General features: G+C 43.0%; 1 protein-coding gene across 1 annotated transcript in view; it reads right to left on the minus strand.

Moving 5' to 3' along the window:
* RFC1 (replication factor C subunit 1) overlaps positions 1 to 16,188 on the minus strand; it is an 80,241-nt gene that overhangs the window by 57,360 nt on the left and 6,693 nt on the right. Inside the window, exons 2-4 of the mRNA XM_045284108.1 lie at positions 7,164 to 7,292; positions 3,245 to 3,320; positions 1,832 to 1,954 (exon numbers count right to left, since the gene is read on the minus strand). Coding sequence (XP_045140043.1) covers positions 1,832 to 1,954; positions 3,245 to 3,320; positions 7,164 to 7,292 — 328 coding nt within the window. The remainder of the gene's footprint in view (positions 1 to 1,831; positions 1,955 to 3,244; positions 3,321 to 7,163; positions 7,293 to 16,188) is intronic.

A 16,188-nucleotide genomic window follows, 5' to 3' on the forward strand; every position in this document is an offset into this window, starting at 1 on the left:
GGGCGGGGCGAGGGAGAGAGGGAAGGCTGAGCAGGACCAGCACAGGGAACCTTAAACCATCCTTCTGCGTGATGCTGTCATGGTAGACAATGGCAGTGCGCCTGTCTCAGTCCATAGAACTGTGCAGCACAAATAGCAAACTCTAATGTTTACTAAATGTACTAACATTGGTTGATCAATGGTAACTGATGTACCATACAATGCAAATACTAAAGGAGCCCAGGGGCACTGGGCTGCTGATTCACAAGGTCAGCAGTTTGAAACTCAACAGCTGCTCAGCAGAGAAAGACAAGGCGCTCTGCGCCCCTGAAGATCAGTCTCAGAATCTTCTACAGGGGTTGAAATTAAGTCAACATCGACTTCATGCAGTAGTTTTATTGGTGTGCAAGAAAGGAGAAATGTTTGTGTGTGGGGAGAAGGCGTAATATGGGAACTCTATGTAGTTCATAATTCTCCTGTTAAACCTACAACTGCTCTTAAAAATAAAAAAAATTAATATTTTTTAAATATTCTACACCAAACCAAAAGCATTTCAAGTTTAAGTCTCAAGACAGTACGTCAAATGATTCCATACCATCAAAAACAAAAGCATTGCCATCCATGTACATATGTAAATACATTTATATATGATTTATATATGATCTATGAGCACATATTTATAGGTTTAGTATAAAGGTAGCAGATGGGTATTAGGCCTCCACTCAAGTACTCCCTCAAACACTTCATTCTATTAAATTGGCATTCCATGATGCTCACCTTCCCAACACGATCGTTGAAAACAAATGTGTGCATAAGCAAATGTGAAGAAAGCTGATGGTGCCTGGCTATCAAAAGATATAACATCTGGAGTCTTAAAGGCTTGAAGGTAACAAGCAGCCATCTAGCTCAGAAGCAACAAAGCCCACATGGAAGAAGCACACCAGCCTGTGTGATCACAAAGTGTCAATGGGATCAGGTAGCAGGCATCAGAGAACAAAAAAATCTTATCATTGTGAATGAAGGGGAGTTCAGATTGGGGACCCAAGGCCCATCTGCAGGCAACTGGACATCCCCTTAGAGAAGGGTTGCGGGGGAAGAGAAGAGCCAGTCAGGGTGCAATATAGCACCAAACATACAACATGCTTCTTCCCCTGCCACTATCATGATCCCAATTCTACCTTACATATCTGGCTACACCAGAGGATGTACACTGATATGGATAGGAACTGGAAACGCAGGGAATCCAGAACAGATGATCCCTTCAGGAACAGTGGTGAGAGAGGCGATACCGGGAGGGTGGAGGGAAGGTGGGGTAGAAAGGTGGAAAGGAGGAACCGATTACAAGGATCTACATCTACACCCACATATAACCTCCTCCCTGGGAAACGGAGGCATCGGACAGTGTAAGATATGACAAAATAATAATAATTTATAAGTTATCAAGGGTCATGAGGGAGGGGGCAGCAGGGAGGGAGGGAAATAATGAGGAGCTGAAACCAAGGGCTCAGGTAGAAAGCAAGTGCTTTGAGAATGATGAGGGCCACAAATGTACAAATGTACCTGACACACAATGGATGTATATATGGCTTGTGATAAGAGTTGTATAGGTCCCAATAAAATGATTAAAAAAAACCAAAACCATTGCCAATTGCCATCAAGTAGATTCGGACTCACAGCGACTCGACTGGACAGAGAAGAATTGCTCCAGAGGATTTCCCCACAAATCCAATCCAGCAAAGCAAAAAAGGCAGTAAAAATTCAATTCCATGTAGACAACAATGGAAGCTCAAGAAGATCATACACACTGCATCTCCCTAAAAACACGCAATCACTTAAGTCCCCTTACCCTTACCTGTTTCTGAAACATAGGTAACAGGGTCCTGTCTCAGAATTTTACCACGTTTAGAAGGCAATGGCACTTTTCCTGGTTGCCTCTTGGCATTTTTAACCCGCACTGTCTCCTCTGGTTCTGAATCTGTATCAGACAGGAAAAGAAGAAACACCGTGAAAATAAATACTGTTCTTAAAGCATAAAGTAGTCTGTGAACCAGCTCCTCGAGGTCCTTTTCAGGTTTAGCAGGTTTCGCCTGCTGCCATCTCTGATCCTCTGAGCATCTCTCTTCTTCTGGCTCCCTCAGTCACGTGGAAGGACCCTGTGATGACCCTGGGCCCATCTGAAACACCTAACATTATTTCCCGATTTCAAGGTCGTCTGATTAGCAGCCTGAATCCACCTGCCATCTTAATTCCCCATCTGCCACGTAAGCCATCATCTTCACAGGCTCCAGGGAGTGGGGTATGGACATCTTTGAGCCACCACAGCCAAATTGCCAAGGGCACTTAAATATGAATCATGTGCTGGGCACAGGACTTGGGACAAAATTGGTGTTCCATAAACTTGAGTGTCCTTCCTCTTCCTGGACAACACACATTTACAGAGCCTGCCTCGTGCTGTTCTAAATTAAATTTCCACAACTTTGGAAACGATAGACACTTCCAGAGTATATCTCTTGCAAATTCCTTTTGTTCAGAGCAATAAGCCCACCCTCTACTCCTGAGTCCATTCCAATTCACAGCAACTCTATAGAGGGTTTCTGAAACTCTGAGTCTTTATAGGGCATCTTTCTCCCTTGAAGCTCCTGTTGGGTTTGAACTGTAGGGTTAACACTCAAATACTTTGAGAACTGGATCAGAAATTTAATTAGCATCGAATCACTGTCCAAATCTCGAAAATCAATAGAGTGCAGAGCGATGGGTCCTCCCTGTAACAACAAAACCTGAAACTTTCTGGGTTCTATCATTATTTTAAAGGATCATAAAACAGAAATGTGTTTCCTGTCTGAAAAACATTTTAAAACACTTTAAAATTGTGTTTATCCTTTACATGTAACCAAAAAAAAAGCCAAACCTTTCAATCAAGCACAAAAATTAAAAGATGTTTCCTTTAAAATTCATATTTTAAGGCATTATTGCTTGGTTTCCAAGAAACATACGAGAACGTTAATATTTTTTAAGATAAATATACCAAATTCAAAGGAGCCTTAAGACATTCTGCATACTATATCCCCCTGGACAAATCTCTAGCATGTTGACAGAGGTAGGCTCTGATCAAAGTCTTGCAGTAGAATAACTACTTCTGCAGAAAGTCCTCTTTGCAAAGCACCCATTAACATAGAGGTGTGTGTATCTCACATTAATGAAGAAGCACTGTTCGAAGGGGTATAAAATCATTGTGAACTGCAAAGTTCTTCAGAAGAAATATTACCTGAATCATAGATGATCCTCTTTTTCTTGTTTGGCTGTTTCGGTTTGAAGTCATCCTCTTTGCAAGAGCTATTAACCTATAAATATCACAGCATAATTAGAAGGCCAACAAGCCTACAGAACTTATCCTATTATTCCTCACTAGCTTTGGGCTTAGTGGTTTCCAACCAGGGGAGATACTTGCCCCCCAGGAGGTATTTTCTGATGTTCAGAGATATGTTTGGTTGTCACAACTAGGGGGAATAACTGCATCAGAGTGAAAAAAAAAGGATTATAGTAAAGTTATATCATTGTTCAGCTCCACTTTTACCACTACCTTCTGAAAATGAACATTAGAGACTGAAATAAGAGCTAGAAGTTTTGGGCCCACCACTAGCCAAGGCCTGTTGCAAAATTAAATAAGCCAAGGTAAAGGGTACTGGTTTGTGTTTTCCAGCGAGGCACGGTTTTCTAAACATACTCAAAATATCCCCAAAATACAAGAAATCACACAGGAAAACAGCTATTATAATCAATTGTAACACAAAAATAGAATATGTGAAACTCCAAAAATAATAGTCAGCTAAGTTCCAAGAAAATGCGACAAATCGATTTACTTGGAGGAGAAAACGAGAAATAAGGTAAGTCAGGAATAGGACGAGAGAACGGAAAGTGTGTCTAACTGCTTCAAAGAACCACCACCTTGCTTTGCCTTAAGGTCAGAAGAACTGGACGGTGCCCAACTTCTGCTCTGATCAAAGGTCTCCTACAAGAATCCTAATCAAAAGAGGGGATAAGCAGAACAGAATTTCAAATTCTCCTGGACTTCCATGACTTTCTAGAGCCATGGAGGCTAGATGAACCCTGTAACCACTACCACCCTGAGATCATCTTTAAACTTTAAGCCAAAGTATCCTCTGAAGTTTCTCTCGGAACCAAACAATAGTTTTAGTAAAGGACGTCTGCCTATAGCATTAAGCTCCCTCCAGATCTATAGGGGCTCGAATTGCCAATAGCAACTGGAAAGAAGGGAAAGGAAACTTAAGGTACAGGGAGGACCAACTGAAAAGAGGAAGAGGATGATGGTAGTGAGGCTCAGAGAACGCAGTCAATGTCGCCAAATGCTCATGTGGAAACGGTGAGGTCAACGTATGCTCTGTCATGTCCATTCTCAACAAAAATATAATTTTTTTAAAAGAACATGGAACTCAACACATAAACCATTCACTGGGCTGGGGATCAGTTAGGAACAACTCAAAAGTGAGGGAAGGCAGCATCCCAGAAAGCAGAGAGCCACAAAGGAGGAGGAGGCCCAGATTCTGCCTATGAACTTGGACTACATCCCCATAGGCACAGCACTACTCTTGAGTGCTCAGCTAAGGTTAAAGAGAATTGATCAAATATTTCAACTGCTGCATGTATGGGTTCGCAGGGACATCAAAACAAGGTACCCCAAAGAGGGTGGTTGTCAAGAGCAAAAATGTATAGTCTCACAGCTCTGGAGGCTCGACCAGAATTCAGCAGGGCCATGCTCACTCTCCGGCTCTAGGGGCCATCGGTTCTTGCCTCTTCTCGATTCTGGTAGCTGTCAGGGGCCTTGACTTGTAGCTGCAGCAGACCCCCATTGGTACATCTTGTTCTGTGTGCCTGTCTCCTCTTTTATAAGCACATCACTCACTATAACCTCGTGTTTGCTTAACTGAAAACATCTTCAGAAATCATACTCCCAAACACAGTCACTCACAGGTGCTGGAGGTTAAGGCTTCAACGTCTCTTTTTGGAAGACATAATTCTTAACACTTTCTATCCCAGAAGAGCCAAGAGTTTGAATTCAGTCAAGTTAACTGCCTGCTAAAATGAAGACATTAACACTCATAAGAGAAATGTGACTGAATCCACAGTCCCTCCACTGTATCAATCACAATTTCCAAGATAAACTTCAAACAGCAAGACATACGAAGAAGAAGAAAACGTGGTCCACTGACTCGAGAGAAAGGCACTCAGAGGAGACCAGGCCTGACAGATCTGTTATAATTAGCAAACACACAAGAACGTTAAAGCCTCAATTCTAACTACGCTCAATCATAGAAAGGAACGAAAAACCTTGAAAACAGGGAGAAAAAAGACTTCTACCCAAATGTTCATTTATAGCACTAATCACAATAGCCAAAAGATGAACAGGGTACATACACTCCATGGAATACTACTCAAGTCAGGAGAAGCCTCCGGCCTAACAGCTGAGGCTTGGACTTAGAACCTGCCTGGACTCGTCCGCTTCTACAACTGTAGGAGCCACTTTCTGGATAGGGATATCTCTAAACATATCCAAATAAAAACTTCACTAGTTTTGCTTTTCTACAGAATCCTGCCTAAAACAACCTGGAAAATGTTGAATTGGCAAAATTATGCTATATACTCACAACAATCACACACACACACACACACACACACACACAAATAGTGGCTCAGCCTGCTAATGGACAACCATACACCTCGTGGGATTTTATTCCATGCTTTGGAGGTTTAGTTACGGTTTCATGGGACATCCCAGTTAATTGGCCTAAAAATGGTTCAGCACTTCTGTTCTACCTCCTCGTTCTGTGTGAAGTGCCTGGGTTTTAAAAGCTTGCCAGTGGCCATGCAAGGCACAATTGGTCTCTATTCATCTGGAACAACAGCGAAAGCAGAAGTGTTAGAAATAGGAGAGAGATGGGGAATATGTGGCTCATTACTTCCAAAAATAGCTGCCTCCTCGCCAGGAGACCAGCATAACTGCATGGTGCCTGGCTACCACTACTGAACATTTTGATCCGAGATTCCCTAGAAGAATTCTGATCAAAGGGGCAAAGGACAGAACAAACTTTTAAATTCTTATGGACTCTAGACTTTCTGGAACCACGGAAGCTGGGTGAACCCTGAAACTACTGCCCTGAGATCATCTTTAAGTCTTAGACCCAAAATTTCCCTTAAAGCCTGAAAGCTGGGTAACAGTTTAACTTGACTAGTCAGAAAAGTCTGCCTAAAGCACCACGCTTTTTTAAGATCTACATGGGATCAAACTGACCAACTCGAAAAATTAAATAGAAGCCTCAGTGGATGGGGAGTTTCAGGAAGACTAAAAAGGAGAATGAGAATGGTTGTACACGTCAAAGATGTATTGCACTCCTGATGTCTTTAAAATACAGCTATCTGTTTACAACAAAACGACTGCATTGACATGCGCAGTTAACATCTGTAGATGTAAGACACAGGACACCTGGAGGATAAAAGATGGGGTTGTGGTATACAGAAGTGAACGGCTGCAAGATTTGCACATCTTATAGGAAGTAAAACAGGGCCAAGTCAAACACTACTGAGGCCATTGCTATGTTCCCATGGTGACATTATTTCTTTCTTTTTTCTTTTAACATTTTATTAGGGGCTCATACAACTCTTATCGCAATCCATACACACATCAATTGTGTAAAGCACATTTGTACTTCATTCTCAAAACATTTTCTCTCCACTTAAACCCCCGACATTAGGTCCTCATTTTTCCCCTCCCTCCCCGCTCCCCCCTCCCTCATGGTGACATTATTTCTTAACTTCTCTAAGGCCCAAAGAGGAGATGGAAAAGAATACAGCTTTCTTCCAAAGTCTACCCTCAGAAGTCCAATGCCACTTACCTGAGAATAACGGTCAGATCTCTATGAGCAAGCTTTGTGCATAAAACACAAGAGTTTGAATAATCAGAAAGGGCCCCACCTCCACAAAGGTAAACACCGAGCTATGGACCTAGCAAGCGGTAATAACTAGCAATGATCATCACTTTTCCCTCTTATTTCCCTGTCTGCTAAGTGAGCTGGAACCAGTATGATTTTGAGGCTCTCACCAGAACAAATTCAGGAACTTGGGTTATTTAACTTTTCAAACAATTCAAAATAGTATTTGAAAAAACTAACCTTGATTTCCTTGATTCCTTTCTTGGTTTTGAAAGTTTCTTCAACAGACTTGGTCTTCTCATTCTTCTTTACTGTCTCATTCACAAGCTTCTTTCCACTTGGTATAACCCCAAAGAACTTCCGAATGTCCTAAAAACAATAAAGGAAAACCCATAAACATGAACCGCACGAGATGCTTGTTTCCAAGAGTCCCATTCTCTCTCTCTCTCTCTCTCTCTCTCTCACACACACACACACACACACACACACACACGTTTGTTCTATTACCCTGAGTAATTTCTCCACAGCAAAACATGTCCATGTGTGTCGCAGGGTTTTTAAAAATTCTTTTTATATGTAAAGCATAATTGAGGAAATTGTGCAAATCAGAAATAATTTGCTGAAGTAAAAAAAAAATGTTATTTCACGGAATCTGGCCAAAAACAGAAAATAAGTGAATTTTGTTAATGAAAGAGCTAACCGGTATTTCTCAATCTTACAAGCACATATTCACCCTGTCATCCCAGACACCGCATAGGAAGAAGACGGAGAATGAAGAACAGAATCCTTGCCAATGAGGCATTTTAGAGAAGAGCAACCCTCACTACCTGATGATTTAAGGCCTTATTTACTAAGAACTGAAATTATTTTTCCTTACATAATTTTTCCAAATTCTGAAAATATTTCTATGCTTCTTACAACCTTTTCTTCAAACACTTTACCCCTCTACAGGTTAAACTGTAGAATTCAAATTATTCAAACTTTAAAAAAATCATTTTGTGCGCTATTACTGACATTATAACAATCCATAATTCAATTAGATCAAACATAATTGTACAATTGCTGCCACCATCAGGTTGAAAACATTTTTTCTTCTTGAACCCTTTGGTATCACCATCCAATATATCCCTCTCACCTACATTTGTTATTCATTCCCCTTGAGTGGGGTTATACAGTCATCATTACTATCAGTGCCCCCTTCTCCACCACCTCCTCTTCCCTTCCCCTCAGGGAATCATTGCTCCCATTACTATTTCTGCAGGGTTTATCTATCTAGGATTTCATGCATCAAAATGACCTTAATTATACAAATAAACATACACAGGTCTCACAAGGTTAATGAGGTAAAACTAAGATCATAATAGTAATGAGAGGAAATATTAAGAAACTAGAGCATAGTTTTGTGTTTCACCAGTGCTATACTGCATCCCTTCCATGTGGCCCTTCTGTGAGGGACTGTCCAATTATGTTACACATGGTTTTTGGGTCTCCGCTTTGTCCACGCTCCTTCATGTCAACTTGATTTATTGTTTTTTAATTTCTGTACCTCTTCCCGTTGATACCTCATGATCACACAGGCTGGTGTGTTTCTTCCATGTAGGTTTTGTAGCTTCCCTGCTAGGTAGCCACCACTTGTTTAACTTCCAGCCTTTAAGACCCCAGAAGCTACATCTTTTAATGGCTGGGCACCATTAACTTTCTTCACCACATTTGCTTATGCGTGCATTTTGTCTTCAGCGGTTTTGTGGAGAAGGTGAGTATCAAGTGCCACATTATCAGATCAAACTGTTCTTGTGCTGAGGTTAAGATTTAAGTAGAAGGGGGGAGTGGGGAGGGAGGGAGAAAAAATGAGGAGCTGATGTCAAGGGCTTGGTGGAGAGCAAATGTTTTGTGAATGATGAGGGCAACAAATGTACAAATGTGTTTGACACAACTGATGTATGTATGGATTGTGATAAGAGTTGTAAGAGCCCCCAATAAAATGATTTTAAAAAATCATTTTCCTTTATCATTAAAAAAAAAAAAGATTTAAGTAAAGGCCCAAAGTCCATCTGCTTCCTTATTGTGTATACATATATATACATATACAAATACACCTATCATTATATTTACACATATACATAACTACATTTATACCTATATATGCAGTTTTTACTTTCTTTTTCTTTCCTCCTGCCCCACTCTCATGTTTACCTATCGTTCCCTTCTCAGAAACCTCTCAATTGAGCAAACAGGGCCACCAACACTACACCTCCCGTCTATTTTAGATCCCTTGCTATTCCCGTCCCTGTCGTTACTTGCTCATAGCTCCCCATCCCAGCCCCTCCTCTCCCATGCCCCCTCCCCGCCTAATACACAGATTAGTTTGACCAATGAAAATCATCACTTTTCTTATTCTTTGCACACAGTCTCTCTTCTATCCTTTTAGAACTTAGTTTTAAAGAAACCGTAATATACAGAGAAAAGAAGACACTTAGAAAAGTCTTGGTTCAGTCTTTCTGCCCGAGTGACTGCAGGCAGGTAATTTATCTGGACTGGTTTCTCACTGGGAACGTGAGACTAACCGAACCTGTACCTTATGAGAACTAATTACACTTTTCACAGCTTTGCCTCATTAAGGCTTGCCTTTCCCCCATTTGAACCAGTACCCCTTCATATCACTGAAATGTATTTTTCACAATTATCTCTAAGGAGCACAGAATTTGCAATGAGGCTCGAAAATCCAGAGAACAAAAGAACCAACTGTACCACCTTCCTATCTGTGACCACAGGAGCGATCCCGAGTTTTCCCTCCTTTACTCCTACTTTCACCTCGCTCGTGGTGGTGCTGGTGTGGTGTTAGGGCCACCGCATTCACTCCGACACACGCTACCTTCTGTCCAACGAACAAAACACTGCCCAGCCCTGGTCATCCTCAGGAGTGTGCTTAGGGTTGAGTCCACTGTTGCCCACCCACCTTGTTGAGGGGCAGTCCTCGTTTTCACTGGCCCTGGTGTGTCCTCTTAGTGTCCTCTATTTTACTTCACTGCAACGGCTACACAGAACTCATAGACAAGCTTCATTCATTCAAGGGTTTACTAAGGAAGTTAGCAAGCTAGCATGCCAGTAAGAAAGGCTCAGGATTGTCTTTTCTGAGGGCGTGTTACAAAATTCTTTCAGGGCTGCTAATAAATGCCCAAAGGGACATACCACTCTGCTGGAAGGCTCAACCAGGAGACCTTCAGCTCAAGCTCTAAGGATCGGCAAACCCAGCTCCCAGAATGAAGTGCCCAGAGGCACTGCACTGCAGGGAACCTCACCCTGAAGGCACTCAGCTCCACTCCCTGGGTCCGGTTAGCAAGCCCAATTGCCCCGTCAGTAGCCAGAGGCACTCTACTCTGCAAGGCAGCCTCTGGCACCCAGCACTCAGTGTTACTAGCTTTGTGGGTTGGGGAGCCCACCACCCTGTTCCTGCTCTGGCTCCTGGCTCTGCTCCAGTTCCCCTGAGGGTTCCGGGAGGACTGCCCCACTCCTGGCTCTTGTAGAGATCCTTCCTCCTGCTTCTCAGAGGGTTCATTTTATACACAGCAGAAGGGCATTCCAGAAATCCTGTTTACAATTACTTACAGGTGAATCCTATCAGTATCTTCCCTGACCTTCATACCAGACCCATGCAAGAAAAGGTCATTTGCTGGGCATTAGAGACTTTGGCTAGAAGAGTCACTTTTAACATAATTCACTGCTACTGCAACCCTCTTCTCTACCAAGATGCTGTCCTATTCCAGGGGCTGGTCCCTCCTGATAACATGGACGATCTCAGTGAAAGTATTTTGTAAGTGTTGAGAAGTTTACAAATATTTCCTAGAATCTGACAATAACTTTCACTGTCATTTTTACTACATCACAAACCCTAAACAAATGTGCTGTGTAAACACATACACACACTCAACTTATTAGCTAAGACAATAAACAAAGTGGTAAATGATTACGAGGGGGGAAAATTGAGTCTTCTAGCTTTTTATCCTCTTTTGTAAATCTCCTAATACAAAAAGTCACCAGCTAATTAACTCTAAGTCAAGAAAACACTGCAGACCCACAGCAAAACTGAGACAGCTGTGGCGGGTGCTGCAGAAGAAATGTGTGAGTAAGATAGTCTTCCTTTTAACTTGTGGAGAAGCCAGCTGGAGGCTGGCTGTGACTGACCTTGTTTCTGGCGGAAATGGGAGTTTTGCATAAGTGTTTCACTTTTGGTTCTTCAAACAGTTGTGTTTACACACACAGAGAGAAGGAGAAGGAGGTGGGGCTTAAAAAAGCCCACTGCCTCTGAGTGGATGCCTTCTCAGTGACCCTGTGTGGGGAAGGGTCCCCAGACGGCAAATATCAAAACGGTAGTATGAATGAGCAGATTCAAGTGGTGGTTCTCAACCTGCTCTAGGAACACCATTTTTAAATCTGCAGAGAGAAAGAGAGCTAAACAGACCAAGAAAACAGGATCTGGTTTCCCTACGTTTAAAGGGTTGCTAATGCCCAGATTTGTCAAGGATGTGGGAAAACAGCTGCTCACACACATCAATGCTAGGGGGGAAAAAACCTTGGGAGGAACTCTAGTGGCGTGGTGGGTAAAGCACTCCGCTCCGAACCAAAAAGCCTTTGGTTGGAGGCCCATCAGTGGCTCCACAGGGAGAAGACCTAGCCTTCTGCTTCGGCAGCGATTCACGCCCTTGGAAATCCTCTGGGGATCCTAGTCTGCCCTACAGGGTCACTAGGAGGCAGACCGACTTGAGGGGAGTAGTGTGGTTTGAGGCATATAATCCCTTGGTCCTGGGAATTCCACTCAAGCGTGCCTTAACCAAGCTGAGACCTTTTCAATCACCTCATACGCACGCGAAAGCTGGGCAGTGACTCAAGAAGACGGAAGAATGAATGTCTTTGTATTAAGACGTTGGTGAAGAATATTAAATATACCGTGAACCCACAAATCTTACTTCGAAAGAGCACAACCATCCAGGATGCTCCATAGAAACAAAGATGGCGAGACTTCAGCTCACGTAGTTCGGATGCCTTATCCGGAGGGCCAACTGCTGGAGAAGGCCATCCTGCTTGGTCCAGTAGAAGGACGTCAGAGAAGAGGAAGACCCTTGATGAGCTGGATTGACCCTGGCTGCAACAAGGGCCCGCACACAGCATCAATTGTGAGGGCAGAGCAGCGCCCGCACACAGCATCAATTGTGAGGACAGAGCAGCGCCCGCACACAGCATCAATTGTGAGGGCAGAGCAGCGCCGTCTGTTGCAATAAGGTCACTAGGAATTGTCACTTGATGGCAGCGAGCAACAGCGCTGACAGGAAAGGCACTACTCCGACAGGGGCTTAGTACACATGGAGGAAAATTCCCCAATGAAACCAGCTACCTGGCAGAGAAACATACATAGAATACGAATGTATTCAGAATTACACACTATACAGTAAGACAGAGCTAACCACATGACCATGAGAGCACCAGGGACATCGACACACCCTCCGGAGAGACTCTGGACCTCCCAGAAGCAGCAGGACCAGATCTGAGGCTCAGAATGATTAGTCACAGAATTTTAATTTGATAAGAATAAGGTCCCTGAAGTAGCCTTGTCTATTCTACCACTGTTTATCCCAAATACCGTGGCCAGCACCTCAAAAAAGTTACATGCTAAATTAATGGTCACTAAACACATGAATGACTAGTCCTGAGGCTGCTGGCTTCATACCTGGGCTCAGAAAGAGCAGTTCTTAATTATGGACAATAAAATACTATGTACGTTTGTTTTCAAAGATTATGTATTAATGGAGATTAATTTTTCTTATGACTTTACCTATTGCTTTTAGTGATTTGAGATTTTATAAGAGGGCATTAAATTAATACGTTCCATGAACTATTCCTGAGGTAAGTTATTAAAGTGGGCCTGGTGCAATTGGCTCTTGTAATATGGTCCCCTTTTCCTATGACGGTCCTACTGTGACCAAAAAAAGCCTGTCACTTTTAGTACAGCACCTCCTCTTCTTCAAAATTTGTTTTCAGCCAAACTACCCTTTGTTAGCCGTCAAATACCTCTACATATGATCCAGGTTTCCGATACCTCAAAAGCCTAGCACAGACCTCAAGAATTTCTCAGAGTAAGGTGTTGGCAAATGCGATACAAAGGTGTCTGGGAAGGAAAAAAATCTGCGGTAGCTACATAATCGGGTGTCAACATGGGGAGGGGTGGAGTCTAGCCTATCAATCAGGTCGCCGCGTGATGACCTCATTTGGAGGCACCAAGGAGATAAATAGCTCACTGGAGGCCAGATACACACAGACTCTCTGCTTCGTCTTCCTGTTGACAAGACACATGGAGCTACACTAGAGCCCTGGAGCTGGAGGAGCCCCATAGAGACCCCTGCCAGCACTGAGATGCTTCCACTGCCACTGGATCCACAAGACTTTCCACCCACTGGCCCGTGATCTCCCTGTATTAGGCATCACTGCATGTGTTGCTTGAGTCTGAACAGGAATTTATAGATTGGTATCCGACATATGGGCTAATATTGGACTTAGGGACTTGATCTGGATTGGGCTGGGAGGCTTTCTCAACATACAATTACTCTTTGATATAAAGTTCTCTCTTACACATATGAACATCTATGAATTTGTTTCTCTAGTCCACCCGGACTAACACAGAATCTTTGAACAATGACAAGAATTCTAAGAGCCTGCATCAACTTCCTTCACCCATTCAACAAACATTTACTGACAGCCTTCTCCGGGCCAGGAACTATCCCTGGTACTTGAGACAAGCAAGCAAAACCTATTCTCAGGGAGCTTTCTCTAGAATACCACTCTCAACTTTTCTGTCATTAGAAAGTGAAACAGAGCACAAGCAAGGAGAAAAGCGCAGACAAATGAATGCTCAGCAGGGAAACAGTGTGGAGCAGATCTGCTCTGCCCCCACCTGGAATTTCCTCAGAGGGGACCCGGCGGCCAGCTCCCCAGTTGTCAGTGGACGGCCCAATTCCTTTCTTAGTTGTATTAAAGAGATGTTAAGATTCTAAAACCATGAGTATTTAATATCACATGAACTTGGGCCACTCACTCAATGATATACTATCTTACTAAAAGCTTTCAGGAACTTGATCAAAAAATACAATCCAACATTGTCAAAATTAAGTGGAAAATGCAAACAAATATTTAAGTTAAAAAAAAAAAAGTTCACCTTATATGAGGATTGCAGAAGCATTTTAAATGGCTTGTCCCTGATCTAATGGTTTATTTCAGCATTTTGATGTTTCCACCAGGGCTCATAGGCTTGCAGAAGCTGGACTGTGAATTGATACATTTGAATTATAATGGTGGTGAGGAAGCTTCATGGACTTGGGACCAGTCCCTGGAGAAGGACAGGCCTCATGAAGCTGGCTACAGCGGAGGGTCAGAGTCAAAAGAAAAATAAGCCCCTCTGCCAGGGGGATTAACATGGCTAACGGTCTTGCCCGCCAGATCCTTCTCCACCCCAGTGTCCCAAAGGCACATCTGTCTAAAACTGAGCTCACCCTCCTGAGAGCGTGCTTCTCTCCAGCTGTCCCCTACCTCAGGGCACAGCCCCAAACCGACCCGGCTGGTTCCATCTCCCATCCCCGCCGACCACCAAGTCAGCCCAGCTGAGCGACGTCCCTGATTCCCAATGCCACCCATCCTCCCCTACATTCTCCCGGCCACTGCCCAACTAGGGCTCTCTGCTTTACTTATATGGCAAACCTTGTATCGGGTGTACTTGGTGCCAGGGAACACTGTTAAATTAGCTCATTTAATCCGAGTGATTCACTCACTACCCTAGAGTAGATTCCAACTCCTAACCACCCTCAAGGACAGGGCAGAACTGTCCTTTTACAGTTTTTACTGTTTACAACCCCTAGGGTTTCCAGGGCTGTAAACCATGGAAGTGACTGCCTTTTCTCCCAGGAAGCAATTTGTGGGTTAAAACTTTGGCAGCGAAAAAAATATAAAAAATAAATAAAAAATTAAAAAAAACTTTGGCAGCTGAGTGCTTTGACAACTGCCCCCCAGGGCTCCTTATCCACATAACAACCCCATAAAACTGGGGCTAACATGATTTGAAATTTGAATACACTTTTAAATGTTGCCCCCCCAAAAAAAGAAAGAAACGTGTTGCACTTCCCACCTTCAACAGTAACTAATCCTGCTACGATGCTGTCCATGAGAAGTGCTGCCCATCAGGAAGCCCCAGCGTGATCTTAATACACACCAGCCAAGAGAAAGGACCAGATTTGTCAAGTGCCAACGTGGAAGCGCCTCATCTATACCAAGAAGTGTCCTAGTCTGGCTGCTTATAAATCTGTTAGTAGAATTAGAGAGGGAGGAAAGAAAGATTTTGTAACAAACTCACACAGTAGTGAATTACAATGGCCTTTTGATGAAAGTCAAAGTACAAATGCTGATATATATTTGGCTTGAAGTATAGCCAAACAGCAGCAGTTATTTTTCCCCCACTGCTGATGGGCTCAACCGATGTTAATTTGCTTATCAAATACATTAAAAATATGAAGAGACTGCCCGATCTGATCCCACCACACCAAGGCAAAACACTAAGGGCATGGAACAGAACAGCATGGGGAACAAAGCAACGAAATCCCCAGGGAATACCAAAAATAGACTTTGGGGCCAGGGCTTGGCTCCCAACAGACTCGACTGGAAAACACTCCTAAAGGCCAACAAACAGTCCCTGAACCTACTACAAACTCTTCTTTCTTGTTGTGCTTTGTTTCATTTTTTGTCATTGGCTTATTGTTGTTGTTGTTGTTGTTTTCTTTTATTTTGTTGCTTGGTTTTGCTCTGTTTTATTTTTGTGCATGTTATTATCTCTGCAGGTCTGTCTAAAGATAGGCTGAATGAACAATCTGGAGGAGAAAACAACGGACCAACAGTTCTGGGGGGGATATAGGAGAGGGGGAAGTGGGGGGAAAAGTAGTGGTGTTAACAAACCCAGGGACAAGGGAACAAGTCATCCAAATTGGTGGTGAGGAGGGTGTAGGAGGCCTGGTAGGGCGTGATCAAGGATAATGTAACAAGAGGAATTACTGAAACCCAAATGAAGACTAAGCATGATAGTGGGACAAGAGGAAAGTCAAAGGAAATAGAGGAAAGAGCTAGGCGGCAAAGGGTATTTATAGAGGTCTAAATAAAGCCATGTACATATACAAAATATATTTATATATGAGGATGGGGAAATAGATCTATGTGCATATATTTATAGGTTTAG

The sequence above is a fragment of the Echinops telfairi genome, unplaced genomic scaffold, assembly GCF_000313985.2.
Source record: "Echinops telfairi isolate 266 unplaced genomic scaffold, ASM31398v2 ScPeMD7_7468;HRSCAF=8506_0, whole genome shotgun sequence".
Classification (NCBI taxonomy): domain Eukaryota; kingdom Metazoa; phylum Chordata; class Mammalia; order Afrosoricida; family Tenrecidae; genus Echinops; species Echinops telfairi.